Source organism: Gasterosteus aculeatus, chromosome 17, assembly GCF_964276395.1.
Source record: "Gasterosteus aculeatus chromosome 17, fGasAcu3.hap1.1, whole genome shotgun sequence".
Classification (NCBI taxonomy): domain Eukaryota; kingdom Metazoa; phylum Chordata; class Actinopteri; order Perciformes; family Gasterosteidae; genus Gasterosteus; species Gasterosteus aculeatus.
The window spans coordinates 9,723,614-9,740,200 of NC_135705.1; the positions used below are offsets into that span (position 1 = coordinate 9,723,614).

At 43.5% G+C, this 16,587-nt stretch overlaps 3 protein-coding genes across 3 annotated transcripts; 2 read left to right on the plus strand and 1 right to left on the minus strand.

The window, feature by feature from the left end:
* The first annotated feature begins 197 nt into the window (after positions 1–197).
* On the plus strand, positions 198–9,521 carry cse1l (CSE1 chromosome segregation 1-like (yeast)). The gene is made up of 25 exons (XM_040203334.2): positions 198–416; positions 1,035–1,127; positions 1,235–1,377; positions 1,500–1,601; positions 1,695–1,840; positions 1,959–2,049; positions 2,330–2,437; positions 3,007–3,099; positions 3,214–3,381; positions 3,465–3,594; positions 3,724–3,789; positions 4,024–4,226; positions 4,356–4,440; positions 4,639–4,700; positions 4,791–4,927; positions 5,277–5,380; positions 5,494–5,591; positions 5,699–5,849; positions 5,946–6,154; positions 6,329–6,426; positions 7,706–7,791; positions 7,924–8,005; positions 8,222–8,368; positions 8,592–8,823; positions 8,990–9,521. Exons 2-25 carry the CDS (start codon positions 1,043–1,045, stop codon positions 9,077–9,079), a joined length of 2,916 nt encoding a protein of 971 aa, XP_040059268.2. The 5' UTR covers positions 198–416; positions 1,035–1,042; the 3' UTR covers positions 9,080–9,521.
* Positions 9,284–13,704, minus strand: LOC120834935 (retinol dehydrogenase 10-B). Its single transcript, XM_040203335.2, has 5 exons — positions 11,500–13,704; positions 10,433–10,531; positions 10,208–10,353; positions 9,995–10,126; positions 9,284–9,915 (listed from the first exon to the last, which is right to left on the minus strand). Exons 1-4 carry the CDS (start codon positions 12,046–12,048, stop codon positions 10,084–10,086), a joined length of 837 nt encoding a protein of 278 aa, XP_040059269.2. The 5' UTR covers positions 12,049–13,704; the 3' UTR covers positions 9,284–9,915; positions 9,995–10,083.
* Positions 13,705–14,344: 640 nt separating this feature from the next.
* On the plus strand, positions 14,345–16,056 carry LOC144388929 (uncharacterized). Its single transcript, XM_078092066.1, has one exon. It carries the CDS (start codon positions 14,702–14,704, stop codon positions 15,221–15,223), a length of 522 nt encoding a protein of 173 aa, XP_077948192.1. The 5' UTR covers positions 14,345–14,701; the 3' UTR covers positions 15,224–16,056.
* The last annotated feature ends 531 nt before the right edge of the window (positions 16,057–16,587 follow it).

The window sequence follows — 16,587 nt, forward strand, 5'->3', positions numbered from 1 at the left end:
AATAAAAATTAGAATTAACAGCTGACTGTTTTGTTTTTTCATTAAACTTGTTTTTGTGTTAGCATACGGCATTCTGTCTCCATACTATCTCAGGTTCAAACTGCATCATATTTTCATTAAATACATTTGAGACGTTGAGAATGTTCCTCGATTTAGCTCGCGGTTTGTCATTAAGGGGTGATGGTGGGTCCCGGAGCCAGACCAGTTGAGAACCACTGAGGTACCAACTAAGGTACGTTTGCTGCACTTGACAGACACCACTCAGGGGGCGGGATTTGCCTCTTCCGCCTGTCATCTGCGCTTGCGCAGTAAACTGACCGCGCAGTTCCTTTTCCTCCAGACATTTGAAAGCTGGCACGGTGAGCACATCAGTGTGGTTGTAGTGCCTCCCCATCCCGGCTAAATTAACTGTTACGGTAAGCCATCTCCATGATTCAACACATACTATTCTCAGTAACACGGGACTAAAACTTTAAAATTGGGTCATAGTCCAACATTTTGCGAGCAGATGCGTAATGTTTGGGATTTAGCTAACTTTATGGTTAGCGCATAGCACATTAGCTAACGGTAGTGCTAACACGAGCAAGCTGGACTCTTGAGTAGCCCGGCTGCTGGATAAGTCTATTCCCTGGAAAATTAATGTTGCCTTCCATGCTGTTTTGAAATGGAACAGTGTATTAAAAGACAACGTTGACTAAATATAACTATCTGCGACCAGGTTCCAACGATATAACCATGTGTTCATATTTCAACCGGGAGCAGACAACCTTTAAACCGCTAGCGTGAACGTTAGAGTGCTGACACTGACTCAGTCAGTCGGGCCAACCGAGCTAATTCCAGATAGAGGCTAAATTGTGTAGCTGTGTTAGCTGCGATCAAGCTAACGCGACCGGCCGTCTGGACTACTGGGTTATTAGCTCACTAGTGTGCGCCCGACTGAACTACGACTCAAACTAGCTGACAGTCGCTACACTGTGGTAATTAGCCCCTTAAACACATTGCTGACACCTGTTCTTTGGTTCTCTCTCTTGTAGTCAGGACCATGGAACTGAACGATGCGAACCTACAAAGCCTCACAGAGTTCCTCAGGAAGACCCTGGACCCGGACCCTACGGTCAGACGTCCAGGTAACGCGTCCTAATGCCACACGCTGATTCAGTGTGTGCAAAGTATTTCTTTGGTGGATCTCTTGTTTTGCAACATCTGATTTCTATTTGATGCTTTTCTTTCTTAGCTGAAAAGTTCCTTGAATCTGTGGAGGGAAATCTGAACTACCCCTTGTTGCTGCTCACTATGCTGGAGAAGTCCCAAGACACAGTGATTCGCGTCTGTGCGGCTGTTACCTTCAAGAACTACATCAAGAGGAACTGGCGCATTGTGAGTCTCCAAATGACACAAGTGTGCATGTTGATGACCAGTTGTATGTTGAAACGCTTATTATTGTTGTTAACGTGTGCACCCAGTTGATTTTCCTGTTTTTTTGGTATTCCTTCCTAAAGGTTGAAGATGAACCAAACAAAGTGTCTGATCAAGACCGAACAGCGATCAAAGCAAACATTGTAAATTTGATGCTAAGTAGCCCAGAACAGATTCAAAAACAGGTACAGCCTCAATGTTGCACTCTCTTCTTCTGATTTGAAAGAGTAAAGGAAGATGCTCAACCAAGCCGCTGTTCATCCTATGCGTTTCCACAGTTGAGCGATGCCATCAGTATCATCGGAAGGGAAGATTTCCCTCAAAAGTGGCCTGACTTACTAACTGAGATGGTGACTCGCTTCAGAAGTGGTGACTTCCACATCATCAATGGAGTGCTTCGTACTGCACATTCCCTCTTCAAGAGGTATGGCTGGCTTCTTGAGCATTTATAATGTTTTAATGATCACATTGGACATATATTTATTTTAAAAAATGTGTCTGCCCCATCCCATTTTTCCTTTTTTATTTTATTTTTAATCAAGGTACCGTCATGAGTTCAAGTCAAATGAGCTTTGGTCAGAGATCAAACTAGTGCTGGACACATTCGCCCTCCCGCTGACGGAGCTGTTCAAGGTTGTAGTGATTTGTGATGAGTGTAATTACCACAACACATATAAGTAGGGCTGCTCCTTCTTAGTCTACGTCTTTTGTCCATAGTTTGTATGCTTATTTAATGCTAAATTACTTATTTTTAAGGGACCAATGAGCACAAATCTGGTAAACAAAAACTCTTTAGTCAGCATAACTGCTTGGGTAAACGACAGCCCTAGTTATGAGTTGTATAACATTTGATAAATGTCAATATTGTTGATATGGGTATAAGTATTTATAGTTCATTTTCCCTTTGCTGTAGGCCACTATTGAGTTGTGTCAGACTCACGCTGCGGACGTCAATGCCTTGAAGGTTCTCTTCTCCTCGCTCACACTCATCTCCAAGCTGTTCTACAGTCTTAACTTCCAGGTCAGTTCAATTTGCATTCTATCTTCTGTGACACTTTGCGCCTGTAATTGGTCTGTAATCATAAGCGGCTGCTGGCGCTATTTGAAATCCACAAAGGAAACGTATGGAGCCGTTGGTCACTGCCTTCACCTTCTCATGCCGTTGCTTCAGCCGTGCCGCTTTGAGAGATCGCACAGCCTGACCATCAGTGCTGTCATCCCTGGAGGAGAGGAGCTTAAACGCCTGCCTTTTAACGAATAAGAGTGCGGCTCAATGAATAAATCCAAATATATCTGAGAAAAATGTTGTTCCCCCCCCCCCCCACAAATATTCTCTGGAATAAAAGGTTTGCTGCTATAAAACTCCTGACAAATATTGATAATATTGAGCCCCTGTGTTTCGAAGATGAAATTAAAATGTATTATATTTGAATGCAGACAAACAGGTAATCAGTAATGTATTTTAATCAATTATTGCAATGCAATCATGCTCAATTGGATAAACTTGTCAGTTTCTTTCAGTAATCTTTGTACACCTTTTCATCGGATGTGGAGCATTCACCTTCATATGTAATCTGTACCATTCCACAGGACCTCCCAGAGTTTTTTGAAGACAACATGGAAACCTGGATGACCAACTTTCACGGCCTACTGACTTTGGATAATAAGCTTTTACAAACCAATGTGAGTATTTTTTTTTTCCTTCTCCTTTTTCATGTGATACATTTTCAGCACTGTTGTACTATTTGTAACCGTTCCATGCTGGTTTTGTGATGGTCCCTTATGACATCTCCCTAGGATGAGGAGGAAGCAGGTCTCCTGGAGCTGCTGAAGTCTCAGATCTGCGACAACGCGGCTCTCTACGCTCAAAAGTACGACGAGGAATTCCAGCCGTATCTGCCGCGCTTCGTCACCGCTATATGGAACCTTTTAGTTTCCACCGGCCAAGAAGTCAAATACGACCTGGTGAGAGTGCCGATCCTTGACTGTGTTGTTTTTTTGAACCATCACTTTTCGTGTACTAACTATACACCGTGCCGTTTTTGCAGCTCGTAAGTAATGCCATCCAGTTCTTGGCATCGGTCTGTGAAAGGCCACATTATAAGCATCTATTTGAGGACCAAAATACACTCACTAGCATCTGTGAGAAGGTCATTGTGCCCAACATGGAGTTCAGAAGTAAGTCAATGCTTTGTTCTCCTCATGCACCTGGTTCTGTCATCAGTGGTTGGTGAATTCAGGGCTCTGCTGGGACACATTCACTTGGGATGTGCAAAACTGACCAGGTTGCTTGTTTTTCCTAACTAGGTGCAGATGAGGAGGCCTTTGAAGATAACTCTGAGGAATACATCCGAAGGGACCTGGAAGGATCTGGTAAAGATTTAGCTTATCGCCTCCACTAATGTCAATAATTTACATAAATACACAAAGAAGTATGTCGTTTCTTGAGTTTGACCATTGTTTGGGTGTCTCTCCTGGCAACTGAGCTAAGCTGCCCTCCATGTGCTCCATAGCTACATAATCAGTTGCTTGGGCATCGAAGGTTTCAATTGACTGTGCCCAAACAAAGAAGCCACATTGGTAACCTTGTTGCTCATCTTTTCTCAGATATTGATACTCGTCGTAGGGCGGCATGTGACTTGGTGAGGGGCCTTTGCAAATTTTTCGAGGGTCCTGTGACGGCGATCTTCTCTGGCTACGTGAGCTCGATGCTGGGGGAGTACGCCAAGAACCCGGGGGAGAACTGGAAACACAAAGATGCTGCCATCTATTTGGTTACATCACTGGCATCTAAAGCACAGACACAGAAGGTATTGTTGACTCTTATATTCAAAGGAGTATTGAATTTATAGCTGATATAAATAAAAATGAACATTTATCATCATGTTGATATAATTTGAATAATTTGCTGATTACTTTCATTTTTGTTTTCATGTCAGCATGGAATAACACAAGCCAATGAGTTGGTGAATCTGAATGAATTCTTTGTGAACCACATTCTCTCCGACTTGAAATCCCCTAATGGTAAGAATCCCCTCAGCATTTTTCAATATGATGTAGAATTACAAAGTGAATAACAGCCGGGTCTCTTAATGTGTGGCTCAGTGATCTGGGGAAACATTTTAATCTACAAACCCGTCATGTCTCGCTACACTGTGATGATGAAAAATATTTCATTATGTATGTACATTTTTTCACATCATGCACCTGTTGTCATCGTAGTAAATGAGTTCCCAGTGCTCAAGGCAGATGCCATCAAGTATGTCATGATCTTCAGAAGCCAGGTACAAACTAACTTTCTGCGCAATATTTAAACATTTCCATTTCCCAGATAAATGGAAATGTAAGGCTTCTTCTTTGTCCTTTTCCTCCAGCTTCCAAAGGAGCAGCTGCTGCAGGCAGTTCCTCTGCTGATAAGTCACCTGCAGGCAGAGAGCACAGTGGAGCACACTTACTCTGCTCATGCTTTGGAGAGGCTGTTCACCATGAGAGGACCCAACAACACCACACTGTAAATATCCAGCGCTAAACAATTTGAGAGTTGCTGACACATATTTCTGTTAAAATGCATAGAAAGTGGTCAGTGATGGTACAGCTTACTTCTAATCCTTAAAATGGGAATTCTGTAACTTCTTTGCACAGTTAGTCTACATAGATTTAACCACTTTGAATTGAACAATATGCATCTTTAGACAAAATGTAAGCTGGACAAGCATGGCATCTAAGCCACATTAGGTAAAAGGCAACACCCTCTCCATTTTGTAATATTTACTAGAATGTGTGAAGAAGCTTGAGATGAGTGAGATGAAAGAATAAGTAGCTGTTACCTCAGCCAATCATCCCCTCGCTGTGTGTTCCAGTATCACGCCAGCAGAGATGGCACCTTTTACTGAACAGCTGCTCAACAACTTGTTCAAAGCACTGGCTCTTCCTGGCTCAGCTGAGAATGAATACATCATGAAAGGTAAACCTGACTACATTAATGTGGAGCATGTAATTTCACTCAAGGTCCGACCAACCGCAGTTATTTTACGAAGCCTCATCTTTCTTTTCTTAATTTGAACCTTTTTTTTAAAGCCATCATGCGCAGCTTCTCCCTGCTGCAGGAGTCGATCGTCCCCTATATTCCCACCCTGATTGGTCAGCTCACTCATAAGCTCCTTCTGGTCAGCAAGGTAATGCACATTTTGTTACTATTTATTCATACAGACAGATTCCCTAAGATCCTGGTTTGTTCGGGGTGCTGGATGTGTCCCCTCAATTCTTGGTCCCCCATTTTCAGAATCCCAGCAAGCCTCACTTTAACCACTACCTGTTTGAGTCCCTGTGCCTGTCCGTCCGGATCACCTGCAAGGCCAACCCCACCACGGTCAGCAGCTTCGAGGAAGCACTCTTTCCCGTCATCACAGAGATTCTTCAGAACGACGTCCAAGGTGCCTGAATTTATTTCTACGTGTCGACGAAGTGCTCCTAAACCTCAGTGGTGGCTAACGTTTCTCCTCCTCCTCCTTTTTGGTTCTCTGGTGCAGAGTTTCTTCCATACGTGTTCCAGGTGATGTCGCTCCTCCTTGAGATCCACTCCAACTCTATTCCCTCATCCTACATGGCTTTATTCCCTCACCTGCTGCAGCCTGTGCTGTGGGAAAGGACAGGAAACATCCCTCCTCTGGTGCGCCTGCTTCAGGCCTACCTGGAAAAGGGAGGCGCCTCCATCGCCGGCTCTGCTGCAGATAAAATAGTACGTGACGGCAGACGGCGTTGTGTACGGCTCCAAAATGTTAATGTTTTAGTTTCAATGGATAATGGTGATTGTCTCTCAGCTTGTTTTATTCCTAACAGTTACATATATATATTATTGTTTATACATTGCGTGTCCAGTATATTGACTTTCACGCTGCTCTTTCCTCTTTAGCCTGGCTTGCTTGGAGTTTTCCAAAAGCTTATAGCCTCCAAAGCCAATGACCACCAAGGTTTTTACCTTCTCAACAGCATCATAGAGCACATGCCCCCGTAAGTTTGTTGTGGTTGTGTTCTCCTGGGCCCTGTTCCTCGTATGTGGTTCAACAAACTCTTTCAGAATGAGTTGATGGAAAAAAAAAAAGAAGCAATGTGTAGATTTAGAACTAGGAGTTTTATTATGTGTGCGAATCCATATTCGGATGTATGGGCGGATCGCTACGTATTATTCATAGTCAGAAATTCAATGAATTGAAGCAGTGAAACATGGAACATCCGTAAGTTTCGTAGAACGACATGCATCGGCTTTCCTGATGTTCTCTGCTTTGATACACTACAAAAATGTACAGTATGACCGTGTGAGACAGGGAATCCTCTGCTGCGGCGTGTGGTGTTCACTGTAAACGGCTCGACATGGTCTTGTAAAAAAATGATTCCTTGTCGGCAGCATTGATGGCGCTCGTACAGGAAGTGACGTGATGGCAGTGAACTCTTTATCCCTTTTAAATGTTTTATTATAACCAAGGAATGGATATCGCAATGAGGAAGAGAGACAACCTTTTTTGGGGGGGGAGTGGCGAGCCAATCCAGCGGATTAAAGCGTAGTTTATGCTTCTGCATTTTCAGAGCGACGCAGACTCAAGACCCCCTTGCGTGTCCCTTGCGTACCTTTTCACACCTCCTTGTGTGTTTACGAGAAAACGGATCAGATTTAAGAGCTTTTGTCGGAAGAAAATGTGTAAATATGACCGCTTATACAAGCCGTCATTGGCGGACTATAAGGAAGCGTGGATGGCCTCTGATTCATGGAGGGAGATCGCCGCAAACACCGGTTTGCCGATCGAGAGGTGCACAAAGTTGTGGAGGAAAATACGGGACAAAAGTGTCCGCGATGAAAAGCAGCAGTGGCGATGCAGGGGGCAATAAAATCTATGATAAATAAATAAACCAACGACTTCCACACACAAAGACGTGACTCTCTAGGTCGTCTTCAACAAAAAATACTCCACCTGTTCTCGCGGTGAATTGCTCTGCAACACACGCAAGACTTTTAGAACCATCAATTGAAACGAGTGCGTTGACGCAATGGCGCAGACACAGAAGCATGCGCCAGCCTTTAGCATGGCCTCGAGCAGGTTCAAGTTTTGGGATGTGTTGCTATGGCGATTTTTCTAAACTTGCTTCGGGGAACTGTAAAGCTTTATCTAATCTTATCCTGACAATTACCCAGCAAACTAAGTTATCCACGTACGAGGAACGGGGCCGTGGTGAAATGTATATTGGTTAAAGTCATGACATTTTTAACTTGCGCTGTGCCCCCCCCCCCCTCCAGAGAATCAATCATTCAGTACAGGAAGCAGATCTTCATTTTGATCTTCCAGAGGCTCCAAAGCTCCAAAACCACCAAGTTCATCAAGAGTTAGTACAATCGCCTCATAACGAACATTCAAATACTGTCATTCAAAGCACGTCCCCTTCAACCTGCAGTGTCAGCCACTATAGGGATAATTAAGTGGTCTTATTTACTGTATAATCTTTGTCTTTCCACAGGTTTCTTGGTGTTCATCAACTTGTATTGTGTCAAATACGGAGCCATTGCTCTTCAGGAGATTTTTGACAGCATCCAGCCCAAGTAGGTTCACCAGATTTTGACCAACTGACGTTTGTAACACTGATTAAAGTTTAGCACCCAATGTATTCATACCTGTAATGATTACTTGTAATTTGACCATATGACCATTGTGGTGTCTTTAGTTTGCAGTACATTGTGGGTGTCCACGGTCTTCCGTGTAAGTGCCAGAAAACAGTGATGACTCGTACAGTATTAATCATGTTTTTGTTGTTGCAGAATGTTTGGTATGGTGTTGGAGAAAATAATAATACCAGAGGTACAGAAGGTGTCTGGACCAGTTGAAAAGAAGATCTGCGCTGTTGGCATCACAAAGGTCCTCACTGAATGTCCCTCAATGATGGACACAGAGTACACTAAGCTCTGGTAAGAGCCAAACTGAAGGGAAACGCACCTTTTCTATTCCTTTTTTGGTGCAAGAATAGAAATGGGCAGTTTGGAAGTGTACACTTGTGTTTGATGAACTAAGTGTCCCCAAACATTTACACACTGCTACATGGCTGAAATGTTCTTCTGATTTACATGCATTGTTTCTTTTGTCCTGAGCAAATTGTCAGCAATGATTTTAAGTTTAACCGCATGTGTTCAGGACCCCTCTGCTCCAGGCGCTCATTGGTCTGTTTGAGTTGCCAGAAGACGACAGCATCCCGGATGATGAGCACTTTGTCGACATTGAAGACGCACCAGGCTATCAGACGGCATTCTCGCAACTGGCCTTTGCCGGGAAGAAGGAGCACGACCCGATAGGAGACTCTGTCGGCAATCCCAAGATCCTGCTGGCTCAGTCACTCTATAAGCTCTCCACTGCCTGTCCGGGGAGGGTATGTTGGACATGTGGGAAATATTTAGCAAATGACAACAATGGACTTGTTCGGAAGTTGTTTTTAAGTCCTAATGTTCGAGTACAAGACAGGTTGAGATTAATGTATAACCACTATGAATCCTGCTTCTTGTCTCAATTTGATATATATTTTCTTTCTTTTGCAGGTTCCCTCAATGCTGAGTACCAGTCTGAATGCAGAGGCCCTCCAGTTCCTGCAGGGTTACTTACAGGCCGCCACTGTGCAGTTGGTTTGAGTTGAATGGGATGGTGTTCACCTAATAAGGAGCCCACAATACACTGCAGGAGTGATCATACTGACCTCGGGTCACATGACCGTCCCGCTTCAGAATTTGAATCTTAACAGCTTTGGTTTGACTTGGCAGTGTAGGATGGATTTTTAAGGGTTTTTAAAATATGTGGCCAACATTTGACTTAAAAGGATTTGGATATCAAGTTCCTGTACAATTTTCAGTTTATTTCATAAATCTCAGCAGAAGAATATTTCAACAGTATTGTGGAGCTGCTGAACATCACAATCATGCACGAGAGATTTGCTTTGTTTTGTATGATTCACTTACTTTCTATGGTTATGAAGATATTTCTTTTTCTGTTGCATGTTTCCTGTCGATCTGTCGATGTCTGATCTTTGTTTCTGCACCGTGTGTTCATGTGAATAAAAAGAGGCACTTGTATAGATCTGGTATCATCACAACCTTCTATGAGCAGTGTTTCGTAGAATTGATGGGTTTGAGTCTTACTGACTCGTTTGCCTCCAACACGCTGAGAGAAATTTCTTTTCAGATAACAAACCCTTGCTGCCCTTCCCATCCAGTTATGGTTCTAACTAACTAACTAACCAACCAACCAACCTGCTGCACCTCCACATTACAAATTCCTATGTTAAGATGATACACTGAGTCTTTGGTGTCTCATTGGTACATGAAGTTGAAGGACACGATTGACAGCGAGGTCTTAGGCTTTGATGTGTCCATTTGGGGTCTTCAGTTCAACATTTTTAATGAAGGGCAGCATGCATTTGTCACCTCCCATGAAGCGATATGTTGCCACGTTTGCCTCCCAAGGAAGTAATCTGCAAGGGGGGAAATAATAAAATTTAATTTGACTTTGAATCAACAATGGCCGGAGCGTTAACTCAATCGTGTACTCACGCTCGCGTCAGGAAGGGGATGTACATGAGACGAGGGATGCAGATCATTTGCTGGTCAGCTAGAATGGCTTTCATTGACTGCTGTACGGTTTAGAGAGGGTCCAGAGGCGGAATCAGACCCCGAAGCTCCTTCCTGGAAGGTTTCAAACAAAAGTTGAGACAACAACCCACTTTTTTCTCCACTTTTGAGAACTTAAAATGTCTGGCTTCTCACCTGATTTGGCAGCCTTCAAACATGCCGGTGTCTACGATGTAAGGGCAGACCAAAGTGGTCTTGATGCCGTCGACTTTCTCTGCAAGCAGCTCGTGTGTCAGTGACTCGTGGAAACCAACGGCTCCAAATTTACTGGCGCAGTAATCCTGAAAGAGTAAAAACCTGCATTTAATTTTTTGTGTTTTTCTGTTCAGCTTGTTGTGGAAATCCTTATTCTTGTCTTACCTCTACACATGCGGTGCTGAACAGTCCGAGAGCGCTGGCAATGGTTACAATGTGACCATGGTTCTTTGCTTTCATCCGTGGCAGGAAAGCCTTTGTCATCTGTTGGTTTACGAACGTGCATTTTATCTGCTTCATTTTGCTTAATATCCACAGCTATAATTGAGCATCAAGCCAATTTTGACATCTGTGCGACTCGCTTCAGTTATCCAAAATTGCCTTCCTAATGGTTGACATTTGGACTCGGGACAACATTCTTTTTTCTCAAGAAAACATCCATCTCTGATATCAACAATATAATTCTTAGTAACTTATATCTAGAACAAAAATACCAATATATTATAATCTGTATTGCATTGTTTCTAGTGAACTCAAATTAAGGTTAAAACGTGTCTTGGATTGGTGTTATCTGAAAGTGTTTCCTGGCATCACTTTCATTGCAGTCAGGTTTCAAAAGTGCAACCGTGGTTTTCTGAAATTATAACCCAAACACACATGCATTTCCCCCATAGGAATTATATAGATAACCATAATTGTGGATTGGAATAACACAGTACAATTATAAAATGCATATAAAAGTGAATTGTCATGTAGGAAAAATTGAATCGCTTTGTCAAATCGGGTGACAAAAATGAGCCCCGCGCTCCCTGCAGGTCTCTGGGCACCGACGAGCTTCCCCGCGTGTTGAATGAGAGCACGGGACCGAGGCTTAACGGGATCACGGGCGGAGTCACATGCTGTTTTAGCCGGTGGGCTCGCGTGGGCTCCCTTTTGATCAACCAGGATGAGTGTTCGGAGTTTATTGCCCCCTCATAACCTGCCGTTTCCCCCCGATCACGTGCAACCGTGTGCGCCGATCCGGCGCAGCTGTGCGGCGGCGCGGGCCGCTCGGATCCCAATTCACGCCTCGGTGCGCACATGCAGACCCGGACCAGCGGGACAGCACTACGCTGAATAGATGTTACGTAATTCCTGTCTGGATGCTAGATGATGATTGCTATTAACTAGCAAAGGCAAAGGGGGGAGTTTGTCTCCACGGGTTCTCAAATGTGTGTGCGTCAAAGTCTCACCCAAAACAACGCGTGACAGTTCACCAGCAGAGTCCTCTCCAGCAGCTCGTCGGGACAGTCCAGCAGCCGCCGGCCGGCCACCACGCCCGCGTTGTTGACCAGCATGGAGACGTCTCCGACCTCGGCCCTCACCCTGTCAGCCGTTTCATAGATACTCTGGCGCTTGGACAGGTCCACCGTGTACGCGTGCACCCGAACTCCCAGCTGCCGCGCCAGAGCCGCGGTTCGCTCGTTGGCGGCCGTGTTGCAGTCCCACAGCACCAAGTGGGACCCCTCTTTGGCGAACTCCAGGGCGAAGAGCCGGCCCAGCGCGCCCCCGGCCCCCGTTATCAGACAGAGCTCTCCATCGATACACTTCAGCCTCGGCCGGAGGAAAGTCTGGAGGACGGCGCAGAGGATGGAGTAGGTCAGGTCAATGAGCATTAGCAGCAGGTCCACTATGAAAAGCATGGCGCTGCAGCTGCAGGTGTTGTGCAAAGAGCCAAACAGGCAGATCGCCAATCCTTGGAAGAGTTGATTCTCTTGGTGACGCGGGGATTGGATGCTCATTTTATGTAAGTGTGTGTGTGTGTGTGTGTGTGTGTGTGTGTGTGTGTGTGTGTGTGTGTGTGTGTGTGGGGGGCGGATTAGGACGCCGACGGATGGTGGCCACCAATAGAAAAGGCCTCAGCCTGATGACCGAGGAGCTGTGTGACTAACCCGCGCACATACACGACGCGATCAGAAGCAATTGCAGGGATTTAGAAAACACTTTGGGCCAAAGCCAAAGCAGCACGTAACACCATATTATGTAGGCTATATATCATAAACCGAGGGAGATGTTCATGTGCAGCATTTTTTAGAATCTGCACACGGTTGGCAAATCGCAATATAATTTAAAATATTATATATTGAAGCAAATGTTTCTTATTGGGAAGTCAATTCAGGTAAATGGTTGGTACAAGCAGCCTTAATAGAAGCAGTGGGCTTCGCACACAGGAACCCAGCTGGCAGTAAATGCATTTATTAACTAATTAATGTATTGCATGAAGAAAAGGCTCACAGGTTATAGTAACCAGCATGTTTTTGTTTCCTGAATAATAGAGGAAAATGAGGAGCCATCAGCTTTATGGGTGAAGTTGAGGGTATTATTTTCTGTCTCAGTGTTTTGCTGTAGCACGTAGGATGCTGAGTTAGTGTTTTTAATCATAATAATGTGAAACAGACTCAGTTCAAAGGTACTCGCCGTGTAACCATTGGATTCAAAGAATACATTTGTTGGTTGAGCAATAGTAAGTTTACTGGAAATGATCACAAATATGTTGTGTAAAAAAGTTTCTCATTACTTAACTTAACTTTAAATGTAATGTAAGATATTCAAACCAGCAATGATTGACAACAGTAAACTTTTACAAAAAATATAATTTTACATCTTATCCAAACTGCTCACTTCTTATGTAGACATTCCGTTTATCAATAAGATCAAGTTATTCCTGATCCATGATGTAAGGTGGATTATCCAACTCCAAGAGTAAAATGTGAAGGTCATAGCTTAGAATGTGTGCAAATATCCCTAATGCGTAGCATGCTTCTCACATTATATAAAAGTACTGTTCTACATTAGACTTTCAATTTCAGTCTCATAACACTGCACTGGTGAGCCAGATTTAAGAAGGTCTGTTTATGATTTTGCTGCAGAGAAATGGTTAATGGTGGAACCATTTCTAAGACTTTAAGACTATTTGTGTCTCATGAAAAGCCTGAAGTTGTGACTGGCATTGAATGTGAAGTAATCCTCTTCAAAACCCTGATCATGATATGTAGCATGACGTAATATACATATAGACATACAATCTGTATCCTGCTTTGAACGAGCCAGTTAGTTGGCAAAAACCCAACTAAGCCACCCGCAATTTCTTTCCCGAATAGGATAATGGTTAAAGGGACTAATTATATTCTTTATGTTTAGATTACCATACTATATAAAAGTAGTTTTTTTAGGTACTGGTTGACTACTTTTTAAAATTCCTATGCAGGTAATTTTACTTTACATTTACATGACTGAAGTTTCTTAAAATTACAGTACTTTTTCTTGAACAAATCTCTTGATGTAATTTCTGCATCTGCCTGTTTCTAATGGAAATTAATTAAAGCCTGTTTACTTCAGTTCATTATAAAATTTCTTTTTGGGCCCTTCAAATAATGATGAAAATTTTTAACCATCTTTTATTTGTATTTATTTCCCATGAAAAATAACTGGCAGAGAAATTGACAGTAACATAACACTGGAGCGTGCTGTTGTACAAGACTTCCATCCACCACACAGTTTCCAGCCATTGCGTAATCTCAGTGCTGGCGCTTATTCATTGTGTTCCTCATGTGTATTTAGTGTTTTCAATGGAACATTATTTCAGTTAACTAAGGGTCAGTCAGGAAAAGGAGAAAGTTGCTTGGAGGTTGCTGACTATTTCCATAAACCGTAGTTTCCTCCGTGATATTAAGTTATGTATGTCAAAGTTTAACAGTTATGTGCATTTAACAACAGGAAAACACAAACATAGAATTTTACACAGTCAACAGTAAAGTAGGAAACTTTACAAAACAACATTTTCTCCACAAACAGTGACGGCAGCCACAGAACTTTAATGAGCTGCACAAAGGTGATAAACACCCTGGAGAACGGGGGCAATTCTGAAAATGATATGATGTGTCAGTATTTGGCTTATTGTGTCTAAAGAAAGTGACATTGGTACTTGATGGCATTATACTGTACATTGTGCTTATTTGTTTGAAACCCCGTAGTTGACATTTGCACGGTTACTAAAAAGCAGAGGAATTAGAACAGAAAAATCAATAAAGTGAAGTTAGTGAAATTAGTCTATTGTGACTATATTTTTTAGTACATACTGCATTTCTGACTGTATGTTAATGAATGTTAATGAATCTCCGCTGTGTAAGACACTCTCCCTGAAGAGTTCTTGTGTTGCTCAGTACTGACCATCAGCAGCGGTTCCCCCCCAAGGGTGCGTTCTTTCCCCTCTGCTCTTCCCCCTGCCCACCAACAGCTGCACTTTCAGCCACCGGTCCGTCAAACTCCCAAAGATGGCGGATAACACCACCCCCAGTGGACTCATCTCACCTTGGCTATAGGTGGGAATCTGACCATCTGGTGTCGCGGTGCAGCCAAAACAACCTGGAGCTCAGCGGTCTAAAGACAGTGGAGATGGTTGTGGATTTGTGGAAGAACGCAGTCCCATCTTCCCCCATCACCCCGTGTGACTCCCCCGTCACCACTGTGGATTCCTTCTGTTTCCTGGGCTCCGTCATCACCCAGGACCTCGAGTGGGAGCTGAACATCAGCTCCATCACCAAGAAGGCTCAGCAGAGGTTGTTCTTCCTGGGGAAGCTGAAGAAATTCAACCTGCCAAAGACGATGATAGTCCACTTCTACACGGCCATCATGGAGTCCATCCTCTGCTCCTTCATCACCGTCTGGTACGCTGCAGCCACAGCCAAGGACAAGGGCAGGCTGCAGCGTGTCATCCGCTCTGCAGGGAGGGTGATTGGCTGCAATCTGCCGTCCCTCCAGGACTTGAAGCGAGCAAGGGAGATTGTAGCCGACTCCTCTCACCCCGGACACAAGCTGTTTGCGTCTGGCAGGGGGCTGAGGTCCATTAGGACCAAGACCTCACGCCACACAAACAGTTTCTTTGGGCTCATCAACAGCGCCCAGGTCCCCCACTGACTGACTCTGTCATCCATTTTTCTTACTGGTCACTCGCAATGTCTCATTGTCTTATTGTCCAAATAACCCCACCCGCCATGTTGAATTTCTTGTACGTCTAACATACTAATCTCACATACTCTGGCAATGAATGTACCTGATTCCTGATTCCAGCAAGTTATATGTCCCTTTGTCACTTTGACATTTTTATCCCATTACCATCGGTAATCGGCAGCGTGACAATTTGTATAGTTTCCCGTAAGCTTCCATTTCCTGTCACCAGAGCTTTGTGTCACAAAGTTTGTTCCTCCATGACATTACTGTAACTCAACCATTCCTTCTGGCCCAATGCCCTCCTTTCACACGCCCAGGAGGATATTTATAGAATAACCGAAATGAACACATCCTCAAAAGGATGTCTCAACACAACTGCCATTTCTGAAGTATCATTGTGCATAAAATGACTCACACACTGATTTTCTATCGCTGATGATAGAAAAACACACCCGAGCGCATGAGTGTGCATTATTATTATGGCAGCGTAACTTTCTCGTTGCGTGATAGCCATTGTCATGCCTGAGAGAATGTGTTAAAAGAGAGAACCCACAGATGGTGTTTTGATACATTTGTCAGTTGTAATCAGGCTGCACAGCTCTCTCAGTCAAACATTCCTTGTTCCTATTCCAAGAAATAGGAACAAGCTTCCTGATCGCCAAAGTGATCGTGCACATCGTAGCAACAGCACATTTGTTTCACGCGTATGTTGCGGTGTTTGTTACCTTTTCTTTAGGTAGAGCACAAACGGATGGAAATAGAGATGCACGAATGATTGAAAACACAATAAATATCTGCCAATGTTATCTCTTGCTCTCTTACTATGAATGTCTTTCTTTGATGGCTCTCTCTCCAAAAAATAATGTCAAATGTCAAATGTAAGCTATCCAGTCATCTAAACCATCTCCATGGAAACAGTGGTTGTTCAGCCTGCAATTACAGTATGTTTTTGTGCTTTGGCTGCACGTAGTTCCAAGGTGGATTTATGTTTTACAGGAGATGTGAACCGATGCGAGCGTAAAGTTTTAGATCTCCGAAAGCAAACCTCTTGACAAGATCCACGGTGTGTAAATAATCAAATTAACTTTAAAGATGCATGTAAAATTCTTGGGTTCCCTTTTAATTTCCCGCTTATACTCTCGTCATTCCCTGTCAACAGCTTTGCTCTAAAGAGTTCCGTCCTCTCATCTGCATATGCATGTTTGTACTGAAGGAGCAAGTATGGCTCCCTAAAATGTGTTTGAAAATCATCTGTACAAGTTATAAGAAAGAACAACTCTTTGGTTCTTCACATTGCACAAAGGAACATACATTTACAATGAATGTATGTA